Source organism: Crotalus tigris, unplaced genomic scaffold, assembly GCF_016545835.1.
Source record: "Crotalus tigris isolate CLP2741 ecotype Arizona unplaced genomic scaffold, ASM1654583v1 scf7180000018891.247784533:1973344, whole genome shotgun sequence".
NCBI classification, from domain to species: Eukaryota; Metazoa; Chordata; class Lepidosauria; order Squamata; family Viperidae; genus Crotalus; species Crotalus tigris.
The window spans coordinates 1050849-1068293 of NW_024097260.1; the positions used below are offsets into that span (position 1 = coordinate 1050849).

The following is a 17445-nucleotide window of genomic DNA, read 5'->3' on the forward strand; positions in this document are numbered from 1 at the left end:
AAAGAGGGAGAAGAAGGAAGGAAAGAATAGGGCAGAAGAAGGAAGGAAGGAAGGATGGAAGGAAGGGGGAGAGAAGAAGAAGAAAGGAATAGAGCAGATGGAAGGAACAGCTTTATTCTCCTTCCTGAGAGAGGGGGAGCATTAATCTCTCTCTCTCCCGCTCTCTCTATTTCTCCCTCTCTCTCTGTCCATCTCTCTGACTGTTCTCTCTGTCTCTCTCTCTCTCTGTCTCTCTCTCCCCCCTCTCTCTTTCTCCCTCTCTGTCCCTCTCTGCCCCCCTCTCTCTGTGTGTCCACCCCTCTCTCTCTCTTTCTCTCTGTCCTTCTCTCTCTCTTTCTTTCCAGTAATGCTTAATGTGTGAAAATTGGCTGCAGAGGGAAAGAGAGAAGGGCACCGATAATCCAGCACTTTAAAGCTGGAATCATCAGGATTGTATTGCTATTGTTCTTACTCAATTACAGTCATCAAATGAGTATTGAAAATATGGAAAGCTTTTTCTCCTGGTCTGGATCGCTTTGTATGCTGTGGGGGAACTGCTTGTGATTTCAACTCTCTTCTGTGTCATGGCTGAGCTTATGGAGGCGCTCTTGAAAAGAAAAAGTAATAGGAAAGCATCATGAACACTGAGATGTCAATTTAAAATGAGGTCTAGGATGGGAGGAGCACTCCTGAAATATTTCATTTTCAAAATCTGGGAATTCTATATAATGACTGCTTCTGCACGATAAGGTTTTACCAAGTCTATGTCAACTCATTGATCGTGCTTCTCCAGGTTAATCTGTCCCCATCTGTCCCTTCAGATCTTCTAGTGGGGAACATCTCACCTCTTTAATTTCCTTCATGATAGACTCTTGAATTTGTCACTGTAATAACCATGCTAGAGAGATACTGTTATATTTCTTATTTTTCTCCTAGTTACATTTCTAAACTCATCATTTTGGGGAGCTTAACTTGCATGTTGTTCTCCTTTCCTCCACATCATAGCCAAAAATAATAGTAATAAAAAAAATGAATGGGCCTTAGAATAGAATAGAATAGAATAGAATAGAATAGAATAGAATAGAATAGAATAGAATAGAATAGAATAGAATAGAATAGAAGTTGGAAGGGACCTTGGAGGTCTTCTAGTCTGATCCCCTGATCAGGCAGAAAACCCTACACCATTTCAGACAAACGGTTCTCCAATCTCTTCTTAAGAAGCTCCAGTGATGGACCATTCACAACTTCTGGAGATAAATTGTTCCACTGATTAATTGTTCTCACTGTCAGGAAATTTCTCCTTAGTTCCAAGTTGCTTCTCTCTTTAGTTAGTTTCCATCCATTGCTTCTTGTCCTGCCTTCAGGTGCCTTGGAGAATAGCTTGACTGCCTCTTCTTTGGGGCAGCCCCTGAGAGATTGGAAGATTGCTATCATATCACCCTTAGTCCTTCTCTTCATTAGACTAGACATACTCAATTCCAGCAACCGTTCTTTATATGTTTTACCCTCCAGTCCCCTGATTATCTTTGTATAAAATTCATTCTTGCGAACCACGAGATGGGTGGCAAATAAATCTGATAGATAGATAGATAGATAGATAGATAGATAGACAGACAGACAGACAGACAGACAGACAGACAGACAGACAGACAGATGATAGACTAATGATAGATAGACTGGTGATAGATGATAGATAGATAGATAAATAGATAGACAGACAGACAGATAGATGATAGACTAATGATAAATAGAGATAGACTAATGATAGATAGAAGATAGATAGATAGATGATAGATAGATAGACTGATGATAGATAGATAGATAGATAGATAGACAGACAGACAGACAGACAGATAATAGACTGATACTGATGATAGATAGACTGATGATAGATAGATAGATAGATAGATAGATAGATAGATAGATAGATAGATGATGGATGGATGGACGGACGGACGGACGGGTGGGTGGGTGGATGGATGGATAGATAGATAGACTGATGATAGATAAATAGGTAGAAAGAAAGAAAGAAAGAAAGAAAGAAAGAATGAATGAATACAGGAACAAAGTCCTACCTGAAGTTCGTAATGCCACATTTCTGTTTCTTTGTCCTCCCCAGGGTCAACATAACTTCTTATGAGATCTTTCAAATGGATTTTGAAATTGACAACAGCAGCGAGTTGGCTGGGGCCCAACAAATCACCTGGCAGGTCGAGTACCCTCGAGACGAGGCTGAGAGCGAGCTGGTGGTCTCCGAGATCTTTGTCAGCCAATCCCTGTTCGTGGGAATTGTTCCACTCGCGATGGTAAGAGTTTTGTTTTAAACAAAGTTTCCTCGTTATTCTCTATTCTGTTCCATTCCATTCCATTCTGTTCCTTATTTCTATTCTGTTCTGTTCTATTCTATTCTATTCTATTCTATTCTATTCTATTCTATTCTATTCTATTCTATTCTATTCTATTCTATTCCATTCCATTCCATTCCATTCCATTCCACTCCACTCCACTCCACTCCACTCCACTCCACTCCACTCCACTCCACTCCACTCCACTCTACTCTACTCTACTCTACTCTATTCCACTCTATTCCATTCCATTCTATTCTATTCTGTACTCTACTCTACCCTACCCCACCCTACCCTACCCTACTCTACTCTACTCTACTCTACTCCTTGATGGTGAGGAACATCAAAAGGAGGAATTCTTGTGACCCAGCACCATTTCCACAATGTTGGCCAAGTGTCCTAGAGGTGAATGGATGGATGTTGTGAGAGACAAGTTGTACTAGGTTTCTACTGAGGGATTAAACCAAGCATAATGAAATGAGTTTTATTACAGATCAACGTGGAAGTGGGAACCTGGCCTCCCATGAGTCTGCAAGCTAGAAAATTGGCCCTATTAGCTATACATTTAATTATCTTTCTGGAGAAGCAAGTCCTTTTGGCCGAGTAATCATCTGTAATGTAGTCAGTGGGTTCTTTGCTGCTTTGCAGGAGGAGAGAGAAACGGGTTTTTAAAGTATTCCTGACACCGTGGGTCCCTCACCTCACTTGGTTATTTTATTAAGCCCAATGAAAATGAATCGCCGTTCCATTTTGGGACCATTAGCCCTCACATGTTAATCTGTGCACCAGATGTTGAAAGAATCAATTATTAGGGACAGTTGGCTGCCAAGAAAGGGAAGCAATGAAGTTGCCTGGGAACAGAGCAACAGACATTTCCATTTCAAGCAAGGGTTGACGTGCCAGAAAAGGCTAATTGTCATCTGAACAAATGCAGAATTTCTCAAAGTCTTTTAAACTTGGCGTCTGGCTCTTCAGACGTCAAGCAGCAAAATAACAGAATGTGACAAGAGTCGGAAGGGACCTTGGAGGTCTTGTAGTCCAAGCAGGAAACCCCACACCATTTCTGACAAATGGTCATTGATCTCTTCTTAAAAACCTCCAGTGATGGAGCACTCACAACCTCTAGAGGCAAGCCGTTCCACTGGTTAACTGTTCTCACGGTCAGGAAGTTTCTCCTTAGTTCTAGGTAGGTTGTCTCCTTGATGAGTTTCGACCTGTTTTCTCTTGTCTTGCCTTCTGGTACTTTCAAGAATAGACTGGACAGCCATCTGTTAAAAATGGTGTAGGGTCTCCTGCTTGGGCAAGGGGTTGGACTAGATGACCTACAAGGTCCCTTCCAACTCTGTTATTCTATTCTATTCTATTCTATTCTATTCTATTCTATTCTATTTCATTCCATTCTCTATTCTCTCTTCTCTTCTCTTCCTATCCCATCCCATCCCACTCTACTCTAGTCTACTCTATACTCTACTCTACTCTACTCTACTCTACTCTACTCTACTCTACTCTACTCTACTCTACTCCATTCCTATTCCTATTCCTATTCCTATTCCATTCCACTTTGGAAAATAGATTGTCCCCCTCTTCTTTGTGGTAGCCCCTCAAATACTGGAACCCCGCTATCATGTCCTTCTTTTCATTAAACTAGACGTACCCAGTTCCTGCAACCATTCTTCATATGCTTTAGCCTCCAGCCTCCAGCCCCCTAACCATTTTTGTTGCTTTGGCATGTTAGAACAGTTCAGGGTGGAAGATGGGCTGTTTCTGGTCCATAACAGTTCAAACAAAACCTTGAGTTGTAGATACAGAGAACTTAACCTGGGACCCGCTGCCTACAAAGAGAGAGAGATCTAACCACTGAGGTAAAACCTGTCCTGAACATGTTGTAGAGTAGACCATGTTCCATCTAGCCTGCTATTCTCCAGCTATTTTCCAGCTGGCATTTTAAAAGTTTTCAGCTCAAAAACTTCCATCAAGCTTTATGTCACAGGCCAGAAGGATCCACTTACCAAGTTGGTAAAAAAAATAAAATAAAATTCAAACATTGGAGATCAGTAATACTTGTTGAAGGAATGTAGCAAAGCGATGCCTGAAATTTCAGCCCCTGTGTGACGCCAAGGAGAATCTCCACCGAGCAATAATGTCATGTTGCTCTGCCTGCTCTTTTGAGCTGGCCAGTCTGTCTCCATCTCTCCTTTGTTTTTGAAACTGTCAGATCTCCTATCCTACTGTTTTTCACCACCTGTTTGAGAAATTAACTCTCACATCCGCGGCTGAGCTGAATCTTGACCGAAAAAGCTCAACGGCAAAATAACAGAGACTTGAGTTGACCAGCCAAGAGTTAACAGCTCAATGGGTTGCCTCCTGCCGGATATCTATATGCCATTATTAACACACTAAGCACTTTTGCAATTTTCTTGGCATGGGGCCTACCTCCAATCAATTCCAAAGGAGTTGCAATATCCCAGCCTAGCAATTATCCCATAGACTGCACAAGGCAATTTGGGCCCGACGTTTCAGCAGCCAATCCTCTCTCTTGACTTATTTTTAGAAGAAATGTTGACAGCCAGCCTCAAATCCACCCGGCCTAAAATGACGGTTTCAAGACAGAAGAATGGGACAAAGCTGTATTTCCACCCAAAGTACGAAGAACAGAAACATCTGCGTTAAGATGATCCCGGCAAGGGTGTCACACACCCTCACAAAGCACAAATTTTGCTCCCCTATCCTGGCTGTCGATGCACACGATTGCCGTTTGTGGCTTTCCTAGCTGGCTTCTTGACAAGGAAAGTCAAAGGGGAGAAAGCCATGTTTGCACGACGAGTTCGCAATTCCCTCAACCCCTGCAAGGATTCTCCTAAGGACCGTGGTAAAAAGGGTCATAAAAGACGATTGTGGTTGTATGTTGAAGACGATCCATACTCCATAATTTTTTTCATCCGTGTCTTTGGAAATCTGGTGTCCCCCCTACAAAGGGGCTCTTTTTTTTATATTGAAATTTTTATTGAGTTTTATAGGGTTGGGGAAAGGCTAGGACCAGGATAGGGATTAAGGTTTGGGGTGGGGTTAGGATCGGGTTTGGGGTTAGGATATGATTAGAAACAACATTGGGGTTAGCCCCCAATAACATTTTCAAGCTTTAGCAAGCAGATTGTTGTCCAGGTACATACGTTCAGTTAACATTGATTAATATAATGGTAAATAGCTGTAAAAAACAGAGATATCACCCTGCCAACAAAAATGCGTATAGCCAAGGCCATGGTTTTCCGAGTTGCAATATATGGATGTGAAAGTTGGACCATAAGAAAGGCTGAGCGCCAAAGAATGGAGACCTTTGAACTCTGGTGCTGGAGAAGACTCCTGCAAGTCCCCTGGACTGCAAGGCCATCAAACTGGTCAGTCCTACAGGAGATCAACCCTGACTGCTCTTTAGAAGGCCAGATCCTGAAGTTGAAACTCAACTACTTTGGCCACCTAATGAGAAGGAAGGACTCATTGGAGAAGAGCCTAATGCTGGGAAAGATGGAGGGCAAGAGAAGAATGGGATGACGGAGAATGAGGTGGCTGGACGGAGTCACTGAAGCAGGAGGCGTGAGCTTCAATGGACTCCAGAAGATGGTAGAGGACAGGAAGGCCTGGAGGAACGTTGTCTATGGGGTTGCGATGGGTCGGACACGACTTCGCAATTAACAACAAATAGCTGTAGTAATTATAATAGACGATAATCATAAACAGTATCAGTTGGTCAATACATATCGTTCTTCTTACTAATATATATTCAAGATAACATATCACATTCATTTCTCACCAGTTTGCTTTCCTAACCATTGGTAAAAATTATCCCGTGTTCTAAAATAAACTGAATCTTCTTTCCCTTTGATCTCTAAGGTTAGTCTATCCATTTCTGCACATTCTAAATTTTTTTTAATTAAAATCTCTTCAGTTGGTAAATTTTCATTTTTCCAGCACTGGGCAAAATATTATTCTCGCTGCTGTCAATATGTGCAATATTAAATATTCATTCTCCTTCTCATACTCAGCTCCTAATATTCCTAACAAAAACAGTTCGGGTTTAAAATTGATCTGTCTTTTAGTCATCTTTTCCCGCCAGGTGTGTATCTTAAGCCAGAACTTTTTCGCTTCAGGGCATCCCCACCAAAAGGGCTCTTTCTTTTGAGTAATGGTGGGCTAATATTGTGAATCACTTCCAACCGTGGATGGTCTTATACACTCCAGCAAGACTTCTTTTAAATGGGAAATTGAATAATGGTATTTCTACACACACACACACACACACGCACACACAAACCGATCCATTTTAAAGCTGCCCAAAGGCTGAACTGCTGACGAGATCAACCAGGAAAAATGGCCCTTAAAAGCAGCTGCCTTCGATAACTCAAGCTTGAGGGGGGGAGGAATTGCTGAGTACATCAATTTCGGCATATTTGGGCAGAAGTAGCCAAAATGCTTCCAGGTATCGCTGTTCAGGGGGTAATGCAACTCCTGGAGAATATCTTTCATGGATGATATATAGGCAGAGTGAGTATGAAAACAGGTTACTAGCTCCGGGCGGGCTTTGGTCCCCAAAAAGCTGAAGAATTTCTACTGCTCTTGGGGAAGAATAGTTTTCATTCCTGCAATGGCCCTAATCCCAGTGTTGTTGTTGTGTTGTTTTTTTCCGCCTTTCCTTGTTTTATTCAGTTTATTCAACGTTATAGAAAGGATGACTTAGGCATGTCCATAACTTATCCCTGGCCCCATTGAGGGATAACGGGAATGTGGGAATGTGTCTCCTTTTTCAAAGATTCTTTCCAAATCTTCTTCCCGTGAGGGTAAACCTCCATCCTTTGTAATACTGATGATGTTGCCTAGTTGGGTCATGAAACGTCTGTAAGAAAACAGCCAAGTTCAGACCGCACCAAGATCCCACAGTCCTCCTCCCTCCTCCCTCCTCCTCCTCCTCTCCTTCTCCCACTCCAGAAACATCTGCAAGAAAATAATCAAGGACTCCATGGACCTCCTCCTCCTCTTCCTCCCTTTTACCACTGGTGATGTACCCTAGTTGGGTCATGAGATGTCTGCAAGAAAATAATCAAAGTTCCCATGGACCACCTCCTTATCCTCTTCCGTCTCCTTCTCCTCCTCTCCTTCTTCTCCTCTTCCAAGTACTCCACAGACTGCCTCTTCCTCTTCCTCCTCCTTTCTACCACTGGTGATGTACCCTAGTTGGGTCATGAGATGTCTGCAAGAAAATAATCAAAGTTCCCATGGACCACCTCCTTATCCTCTTCCGTCTCCTTCTCCTCCTCCTCCAAGTACCCCACAAACATCCTCCTCCTCCTCCTCCTCCTCTTCCTCCCTTCTACCCCTGGTGATGTTCCCTAGTTGGGTAATGAAATGTCTGCAATAAAATAATCAAGGACCCCATGGACCACCTCCTTGTCCTCTTCCTTCTCCTTCTCCCTTCTACCCCTGGTGATGTTACCCTAGTTGGGCCATGAAAGGTCTGCAAGAAACCCACCAAGCTCAAAGAGCATCCAGGACCCCACAGTTCCGCCCTGAGCTACCAATATTCTCTCCATCTCTCCAAACCTGCTTATCAAGGCTCTCCCTCTGAAGCGTTGCCCTCGCCCTCAATTCTCTCTCTAGTGGCATCAGCCCAGATTCTCATTTGATGCGCTGCCTAGCGTCAGATCGGCCAGTTCATTGTGTCTAATTTCCCCTGGGTCCGTCCTTTCCCAACCAGTCGGAAAAAAGTTTATCTTGCTTTTCGGTGTTCCTAATGACTTTGTGCGACTTGGCATCTGATTGGGTCGGTCAGCCCAGAAACCAAATACGATTACCGGGCACGCCGGGTCTCTGAAGGGAGGCGCAAAACAAAACAAAAAAACAAATGAGATTGTGATGCAAAACCCCACAACTTCTGTACTAGCCCGTGTAAATCCTCATCTGGATCCAATTTTGGCTGGCTGACCTTATGGAGGAAGGCTCTTTCGACTGTTTTAGGGCGACCTCGCCTGAAAATGATTTTTGTTATATTAGAGATGCGCCAGTCCTTCAATAAAACAAAATGAGCAGTCAACGGAAAAAAAGAGAGAAAAACCTCATCAAGTGCCCAAACTTTAGCTCTTTCCCCCTCCCACCCCCAAGTATTTGCACTTCTTAACAGTTGGCGGAGACTTTGGCTGGTGCTGTGTTGATAATATTTCTCCCTACGCAATTTTTGGACAGTTGCTTTTAGTTTTATTGCCAATTAGCTTGGCATTCCACTTCTGTGGCTCAGCTGCAAAGGGCAGGAATCTGAACCCGGGGTCTCGTCAAAAGAGTATTATTTGTAAACCGGCAAAGAAATTGCAGATATTACAACATTATTGTGAATTAACTCCGGCTTGGAAAATAACAGACCAGACAGTAAAAAGGACAATTCTGTCTTATCAGTGGCAGTGTGTAAACCTGATTAGTAAAGGCTAATTGCCTCCCTCTGCATTTCAGAATTAAAGGATGAAGAGAGCTATTTCTCCATTATTATTACTTTTTGGAATGCATAGCACTCTCATGAAAAGGGAAGCTACATATATGGGGGAAGGCATCCATAGTATTGATTTGTACACAGATTTTTATAGGAAGTGTTAGAGAGCCTCTGAGACTGACTCATATAGACCATAATAGCTATTCATTTAAACCAGCCCGTAATAATAAAGGAGAATATTTCTAGCTCAGGGTTGAAATGAGGGGTCCTTGGGGTTCTCTGAACTTGGTGGTTTTCTGGGGCAGACGTTTCATGACCCAACTAGGGAACATCATCAGTGCTAGAAGGGAGTGGGGTTGGTGGAATGGAGGAGGAGGAGGGAGGAAGGAAGGAAGGAAGGAAGGAAGGAAGGAAGGAAGGAAGGAAGGAGAAGAGGACTGTGGGGTCCTTGATGCTCTCTGAACTTGGTGGTTTTCTTGCAGACATTTCATGACCCAACTAGGGAACATCATGAGTGCTAGAAGGGAGTGGGGTTTGTGGAATGGAAGAGGAGGAAGAAGAGGGAGAGGAGGAAGGAAGGAAGGAAGGAAGGAAGGAAGGAAGGAAGGAGAAGAGGAAGACTGTGGGGTCCTTGATGCTCTCTGAACTTGATGGTTTTCTTGCAGACATTTCATGACCCAACTAGGGAACATCATGAGTGCTAGAAGGGAGTGGGGTTTGTGGAATGGAAGAGGAGGAAGAGGAGGAAGGAAGGAAGGAAGGAAGTGCTAGAAGGAAGCAGGGATAATCTGATAGCAGTGATGAAATTCCCTAGTCGGGTAATGAAACCTCTGCAAGAAAACCACCAAACTCAGAGAACATCAAGGACCCCACAGTTCTCCTTCTCCTCTCCATAAACCCCATATAAAAGACACAGCTAAACAAGAAAAAAATATTAGGTGAGGAGAGGTTAATAATAAGGGAACCAACGCCATAATTCCACGGTGCCTCTGGCTACCCAGGCCTAATGGTACCACCAAGTTTTAAGAGACCTCCAGAAGATCAAACGTGAAGTAACCATCCTTACTCCAGAGGTAAGGATGTTCTACAAAGTGAGTGCCACAGTAGAGGAGATCCACCATGTTGGGTGGAACTAGCTGATGGAACTAGCTGATGGAACTAGCTGATGGAACTCTCAGCAGGTCCTTTTTGCTGATCTAGTGGGACAGGTAGACGTCATCAAGGAGACATGGTCAAATCATAATCATTATAACAACAGTCAAATCATCCAGCCCCCATGTCACGTAGGACTTTAATGCAAAAGCAACACCTTGAACTGGTTCTGGAAACAAAGTGGTTTGTCCCTAGCACATTCACAAAAGACTTTGGGATGGGGATGGATCCAGACGTGGAACAGCTGTTGGGCATATGGGAAAATGTCCTAGTCTCAAGGAAAGAAGAACTACATCTTCCAAATAGATAGTTTGGAACTACTCCCCATTTTTTTTTTGTATGTGCCAAATTTTCAGGACAGTCACCTTCAAAATCATTACGTTGCCAAATATAATTATCTTAAAAATATCAGAGCAGCTGTTCCAACATATTGGTCCAGTTGAAAGCTTTCCCCATCCAGGGTCTTCTAACAGCTGCCTTATTGCCTTATTCATTTATCATCTTTTTTTGAGGGGTGTGTGTGTGTGTGTGTGTTTGTGTATGTCTAGGACAGGGGTAGATTTTGTTCTTTTCAAGCATCCTGTCCCTCTTCTGCTCTTGACGGGCTCAGAAACCGGTGATAAAATTTACTGAATGAATTCAGAAGTCCTGGAAACATATCATAGAATCATAGGGCTGGAAGGGACCTTGGGGGGGGGTCTTCTAGTCCACCCCCATGCCCAAGACAGGAGACCTTATTCCATCCTGGACGAATGGCTGTCCAATTTTTGCCTGAAGACCTTCAGTGATGGATCAACCACAACCACAAGCTGTTCCATTTGATTAATTGCTTTCACGGTCAGGAAATTCCTTCTTAGCTCTTTAGCTCCTTTAATACTTCAGCCTAAGGCTTGTTCTCCAGACCTGGCATATCCCCGACTTCGAAGGGATATTTTAATGTTAGGTTTGATGTAGTTATTGGCTCAGTAGAAAACTATGGCAAATCTAGACAGCGTACTAAAAAGCAGAAATGTCACCCTGCTAACAAAAGTGCGTCTAGTCCAGGCCATGGTTTTCCCAGTTGCAATGTATGGCTGTGAAAGTTGGACCATAAGAAAGTCTGAGCACCAAAGAATGGAGGCCTTTGAACTCTGGTGCTGGAGAAGACTCCTGCGAGTCCCCTGGACTGCAAGGCAATCCAACCGGTCAGTCCTGGAGGAGATCAACCCCGACTGCTCTTTAGAAGGCTAGATCCTGAAGTTGAAACTCAAGTACTTTGGCCACCTAATGAGAAGGAAGGACTCACTGGAGAAGAGCCTGATGCTGGGAAAGACAGAGGGCAAGAGAAGAACGGGATGACGGAGAATGAGGTGGTTGGAGGGAGTCCCCGAAGCAGTAGGCGTGAGCTTCAGTGGACTCCAGAAGATGGTAGAGGACAGGAAGGGTTGGAGGAATGTTGTCCATGGGGTCATGATGAGTCGGACACGATTGTGCAACTAACAACAACAAAAAGCTTGCAATTTCAAACATGGGCTTGTGAAAAGATCTCTCAAAAATCTCTCTGATTTTTTTTGGGGGGAGGAGGGTCTCTTTTTTGAGAAGGAGCAGCAGACACTGAGCTCTCTTGAATTTTTCCAGGTGCATGTGGGGGAAATACTGAATGCCAATCCAATGAATCATTAATACGACGGGGATACCATCTAAGGAATAAAAATAATACCTTTCAGTCTTTGAGCGTCAATCACTCCATCTTTTCTGGCTGAGCCCAAAGTCACTTCTTCTCTCCCCCCCCCACTCCCCTCCCGTCCGAATCTAATACAAGTAAAAGTAGAATCAAAACGTTCATGTCAAACATCAGGATATATGCACACAAAATAGAAATAACAAGTGTCAAGAGACAGGGATGCTGTGATGGTAAATTGCACGCTGATGAATCCGATGTTTAAAAATAGAATTTTGGAAGCCTTTTTTTATTCCCTGTGGCCCACTTTATTGGCTGGTAAGGAGAGGTGAACTCGCTCAGAAAGTAAACAGAGCCGCTGCTTTAGAGCAGCAAAGAGCTCCAACATCTTTAGTTGTTTGTGTTTGTGTTTGTGTGTGTGGGTGGGTGGGTGGGTGCGTGTGCATGCGTGTGTGAAATCTGCTTGCCGTTGTTTTGCTCTGTTATGATCTGCCATGATGCTGTTTCGGCCTGCCACCTCGACTGAAACAGAGATTGTAAAAAAAAAAACCCAAGAGAATCTTAAGTCACCATCTTCCTGAGAAGGATAAAAATAAATAAAAATAAATACAGGTAAATACAGGTCCTTGAATTCGTGTCCCCTCCCTACCCAGCTGCAGATTTGACTGCTCCATTTGAAGCTGCAGACAATATTTAGAGCTTTGGGTCTGTTTTTGAACCTACAGGTCATCTTTTAAGCTGCATCTGATTCAGCCACCTTGGCATTTTTGACCTCTGCTTTAGATAAACTCTTTAGATCTGGTAACGGAAAAGATCTTCTAAAACGTCCGACGCAATAAAGCATTTACGCTGATAGATAAGGAGATCAAACACGTATCAGAGAACATAGGCAAGGAAGGATCCTCCAAGGGTCGTTATTGAATTCACCAGATCTTTTCCAAGGATTCTAGATTGGGCTTCACCCTCAATGTGCCCAGAGTTGATTTAAATTTTATAAGTAAACCAGCTGTTGTTGACATGCCTGCCATCACTGTCTCATTCCCTTGGATTTATTCATGTCTTGTTTCCGGGGGATATTAGAAAGCACTTCGGAACACAGCCTTCTAAAAGGGTTATATTTTCCCCAAAGACTTCTGGGATTTTATCCTGGGCGAATTCAGCCATCTGTAGTAGCCCAGTAAAAGCTGTTGAACAGCTTCTACTTAAGAAAGAAGGCTGACGATGCCCAAGAAATTAAGAGTCTCTTGGAATCTTTTCCATAGTTCTCTGTCTATTCATATGGACAAGTGCTGTAGCTCCAAGCTCGCTTACAGCAGTTTAGGCCAGGAAACCTCTGAATAAATAGGCCCGGATTTGCATTGCAATCCTAGGTCGTTTCATTTGAGAGGCCTCCTCGACATCCATCAACCTGACCTGCATACAATTATGACGTGTTTACCAACAGAAGGGAATATTTGTAACTCAGGGCTGAACTGTAGGGTCCTTGGTGCCAGTGAGATACGCAGGGAGGAGGAGGAGGAAGAGGAGGAGGAGGAGGAGGAGGAGGAAGAGGACCGTAGGGTCCTTGGTGCTCTCTGAGCTAGGTGGTTTTCTTGCAGATGTTTCATGACCCAACTAGGTAACATCAACAGTGCTAGAGAGGTATGCAGGGAAGAGGAGGAGAAGGAGAAGGAGGAGGAAGAGGAGGAGGAGGAGGAGGAGGAGGAAGAGGAGAAAGACCATAGGGTCCTTGATGCTCTCTGAGCTTGGTGTTTTTCTTTCAGATGTTTCATGACCCAACTAGGTAACATCATCAGTGCTAATGAGGTATGCAGAGAGGAGGAGGAGCAGGAGGAGGAGGAGGAGGACTGTAGGGCCCTTGGAGCTCTCTGAGCTTGGTAGTTTTCTTGCAGACATTTCAAGACCCGACTAGGTAACATCATAGCGCTAGAAGGGGCAAAGTATATAAAAAGAGAGCAAGCCTCACTCCCTTCTAATACTGATGATGTTATCTGGTTGGGTCATGAAACGTCCGCAAGGAAACAACCAAGCTCAGAAGCCACCAAGGATCCCCACATTATGGAAGTGTGACAAGCTGAATGTTAAGAGGGGCTTGCAAGGGCTGTATTATTTGCTTGGATTTAGATTTAGATTACATTTGGAGCTGGAAAAAGTGACTTTGGAGATTAAAAAACTGTGAATCGATCAGATCTATGATCCATTTGTTGTCTACAGCACCCAGAAGGGTACACAACACCACAGTTCAAAATTCTCCACCTACCTTGTTTCTTCAAATTCCAACTTTCCACTCCATGAAAGGCGATCATCGCTTGCCTCATTTTGATCTGTCTAAATCAGGGGTAGTCAACCTTGGCTCTTTTATGACTCGTGGACGAGTCATAAAAGAGCCAAGGTTGACTACCCCTGGTCTCGATATACATGCAACAGAGAAGCTGGATGTATTTCCAACCCAAGGCCTTAATGGCTGTCCTACCACCTGCTAATTGGCAGTGCTACAGCCTTGAACGTTGATCCTTGATTATTAAAGAAAGATACTTTCACCGCTCCGGTATTTTCTAAGGTTGGTTGCTATACCTGTTGTAACTAATTTGACCTTCCTTACATTAGCCCTATTTTCCCCTCCCCCCCAACCATCCTCCTCGTCACTCATTACTAAAGCTCGCAAATCATTTCCATTCCATCAGAATAGCGCAATTAGCACAGCACGGATGATAGATATGTCTAACTCCCCATTTTAATAGCACATACATTTTCTTCCAATCATGCTTCCTTTCATATATATACATCCAGCGTTTAATTTGTCTAAACAAGCACAGAGAATACATCCTGGTCTCTCTCTCTGTCTGCCTAAAGTGGGAAGTTGGAAAAATACTGATTGTCCGACAGAGATTGGGGGTGAAAGGGAGGTTTTCCTGCTTACTAAACAACCCTTAAAATTAGAATGGCCAGACATCCTGTTCTCAACTTTGCACATGATATATTGCAAACTGTTTATCACATGGTGTATTGAAAACTGCTCGACACTTGAAATATTGCTAAAAGCATTCCTATGTTAAAAGAGGAACTATAGATTATAACCATGTCTAGTAACTTTCCTATGTTAGAATAAGGAACTATAGAATGTAACCATGTATGGAATATGTCTTGATCAGGAAATAACTGACGTATTACAGGTTATAAAAATGATCATCTACGCCCAGTCGGGTGTTCAGATTTTTTTTAGCTATGATAGCTCTCTGAACCTGCGCAATAAACTTCCCTTTCCTTGAAAGAGCTGACTCAAGTCTCTCACTTCTACAACATGCCAACCTGGAGCCAGTCAGTTTCACCATGTTTTCACTCTGGACTGTGGTTTTTCTATCTCGTGCGCCGGTTTTGCTTACGGACAAAGGGCATTCCACGCCTTGACCCACTGAACACAATCAAAAGCCTTTTTTTAAAAGCATGAATGAAACACACATTGAGGGGAGGGTTTGTGTGTGTGTGTGTGTGTGTGTGTGTGTGTGTGTAGAGGGGCTGTTTTTTTAGCTTTATCAATTATACAGCATGAGTTTGAAGTAGCTGGAGGAAAGAGCAAGGGAAGACGTTGGGCGTGAGGGATGTCAGCCCCCCTCCCCAGAGAAGGAAATATTAAAAGGGCAGAAAAATATATTTCCTCCAAAGGATTTTAAAAGCAGAAACAAACCCTGCCCCCAAGTCTCTCTGTCCCAAGCAGGAGCCAGCTCTGTACAAATGCAGATGTAAACCATCAGAAAGACCCCAACTAGGAGATCAAGAAGACAAAGACCTAAAATCTGCATACCCCAACTGAGACAGGACATGATAGGATTAACTCACAACCATCAAGAATACCAGAAAGGCACACCCAGACTCTGGTCAGAATACGTGACACGGGAAATACAAAGCCTAAAACCGGAACAGGAAACTATTCCAAACAAAAGGCTTTCAGAGGGTATAAAAACCTACTACCCACATATGCTCAGCCTTGTTTTCTCTCCTCTTTCCTGCCAGAACCATCTTTCGGTCTGGCTCTTCAATAAACTGCAGCCTTCTTTCTAAAGCAGTTGCCATGTTGTTTATTTATCCCCGGCTTGGATGAACCAGGATGAAGACTTTTCTTTCAACAAGCAATAGAATAACTTTTCAGTGTTCAGCACAAAGCCTCTTTGGCAAAGAACATGTCCCGTTCTTCTAACTATTTCATCCTGTCTTTCCAAGCTTAGCTTGGTGCAGGGAGAGGCGATAATGAGGGGGCTGAACAAGTTGGAGAAAGCCACAAGGATGCCTCCCTTGAAGCATTGTGTCACTTTACACATGAACAATAACCTCTTACGAATGACTTATTTGTAATCGTCTTGGATAGAATATACATTTCGTGCACTTTTGAAGGGAAGACTGGGATGGATGCAGAAAAAAAACACCGAAACAAGCCTGTACTTGATTCAATCGTCGCCAATTCATTCTTGGATTTAAGAAAGGAAAAAGAAAAAAAAACGAAGGAGAATCAACAAGCTCAAACTCTGAAGCAGGACGAGTATAACTGAAGTTTTGCATAAAGAAAAAAAAATTCAGTAAAGGAAAGAATAATAATAATAAAATGAAGGCTTGGGTCTGAACTGAAGTCCTCTTTCATAAAAGAGGGAGGGAAGGAAAGAGCGAAAGAGATAGAAGAAAGGAAGAAAGTAAAGGAAGGAGACCAAGAAAGAGAAGGAAGGGAAGAAGGAAAAGAAAAGAAAGGAAGAGACAGGAGAAAGAGAGAAAAGGAAGGAGAGAGGGAGGGAAGAAAGAAGGAAGGAAGGAGGAAAGAAGGAAGGAAGGAGGGAGAGTAGAAGAAAGGAAGCAAGCAAGCAAGGAGGGAGAAAGGAAGGAAAGAAAGAAAGGAAGGAAGGGGAGGACTGTGGGATCCTTGATGCTCTCTGAACTTAGTAGTTTTCTTGCAGACATTTCATGACCCAACTAGGGAACATCTTGAGTGCTAGAAGGGAGTGGGGTTTGTGGAATGGAGGAGGAGGAAGAAGAGGAAGAGGAGGAAGGAAGGAAGGAAGGAAGGAAGGAAAGAAGGAAGGAAGGAAGGAAGGAGAAGAGGAAGACTGTGGGGTCCTTGATGCTCTCTGAACTTGGTGGTTTTCTTGCAGACATTTCATGACCCAACTAGGGAACATCATGAAGCAAGGAGGGAGAAAGGAAGGAAGGAAGGAAAGAAAGAAAGGAAGAGGAGGACTGTGGGGTCCTTGATGCTCTCTGAACTTGGTGGTTTTCTTGCAGACATTTCATGACCCAACTAGGGAACATCATGAAGGAAGGAGGGAGAAAGGAAGGAAGGAAGGAAGGAAGGAAGGAAGGAAGGAAGGAAGGAAGGAAGGAAGGAAGGAAGGAAGGAAGGAAGGAATCCAACCTACAAATAAGCCTGAACAAACAGGTGGAAGACTTACAGTGAAAGCAAAGAAGAGAAAAAAGAATCTCCATGCAAAGCAAGACTGTGAAGGGGGAAAGAAAAGCATGGCTGGGATTGAGAAGTAGGCCGACGGTGTTTCCACCTGTCCTTTCCGTGTGTGTGTGTGTGTGTGTGTGTGTGTGTGTATAACGCAATCCGAAATCTGCCCTGGGAGAAAAGTCGCTCTGGTCTTGCAAAGTCCAACCTGCACCGTCTGCGTTCTTTTGATTTCCTTGGCATTTTTCCTCTGGACGTTGCTGGCGGGAACGTCAACAGCTTTGGAGACCTCCTAATCCTTAATATATCTATATGGATTCTCATAAAACTGCCTCCAGAAAACGAAAAAATAAAATAAAATAAGAGAGGCATTCAGCCAGAAATAAAGAAAAACCGGTGGGGGCAGCAG

General features: G+C 43.4%; 1 protein-coding gene across 2 annotated transcripts in view; it reads left to right on the top strand.

Annotated features, from left to right (window-relative positions):
* TMEM132B (transmembrane protein 132B) overlaps positions 1-17445 on the top strand; it is a 190808-nt gene that overhangs the window by 137049 nt on the left and 36314 nt on the right. For both annotated transcript variants that reach the window (XM_039357355.1, XM_039357356.1), the window contains exon 4: positions 2099-2285. In XM_039357355.1, coding sequence (XP_039213289.1) covers positions 2099-2285 — 187 coding nt within the window. The remainder of the gene's footprint in view (positions 1-2098; positions 2286-17445) is intronic.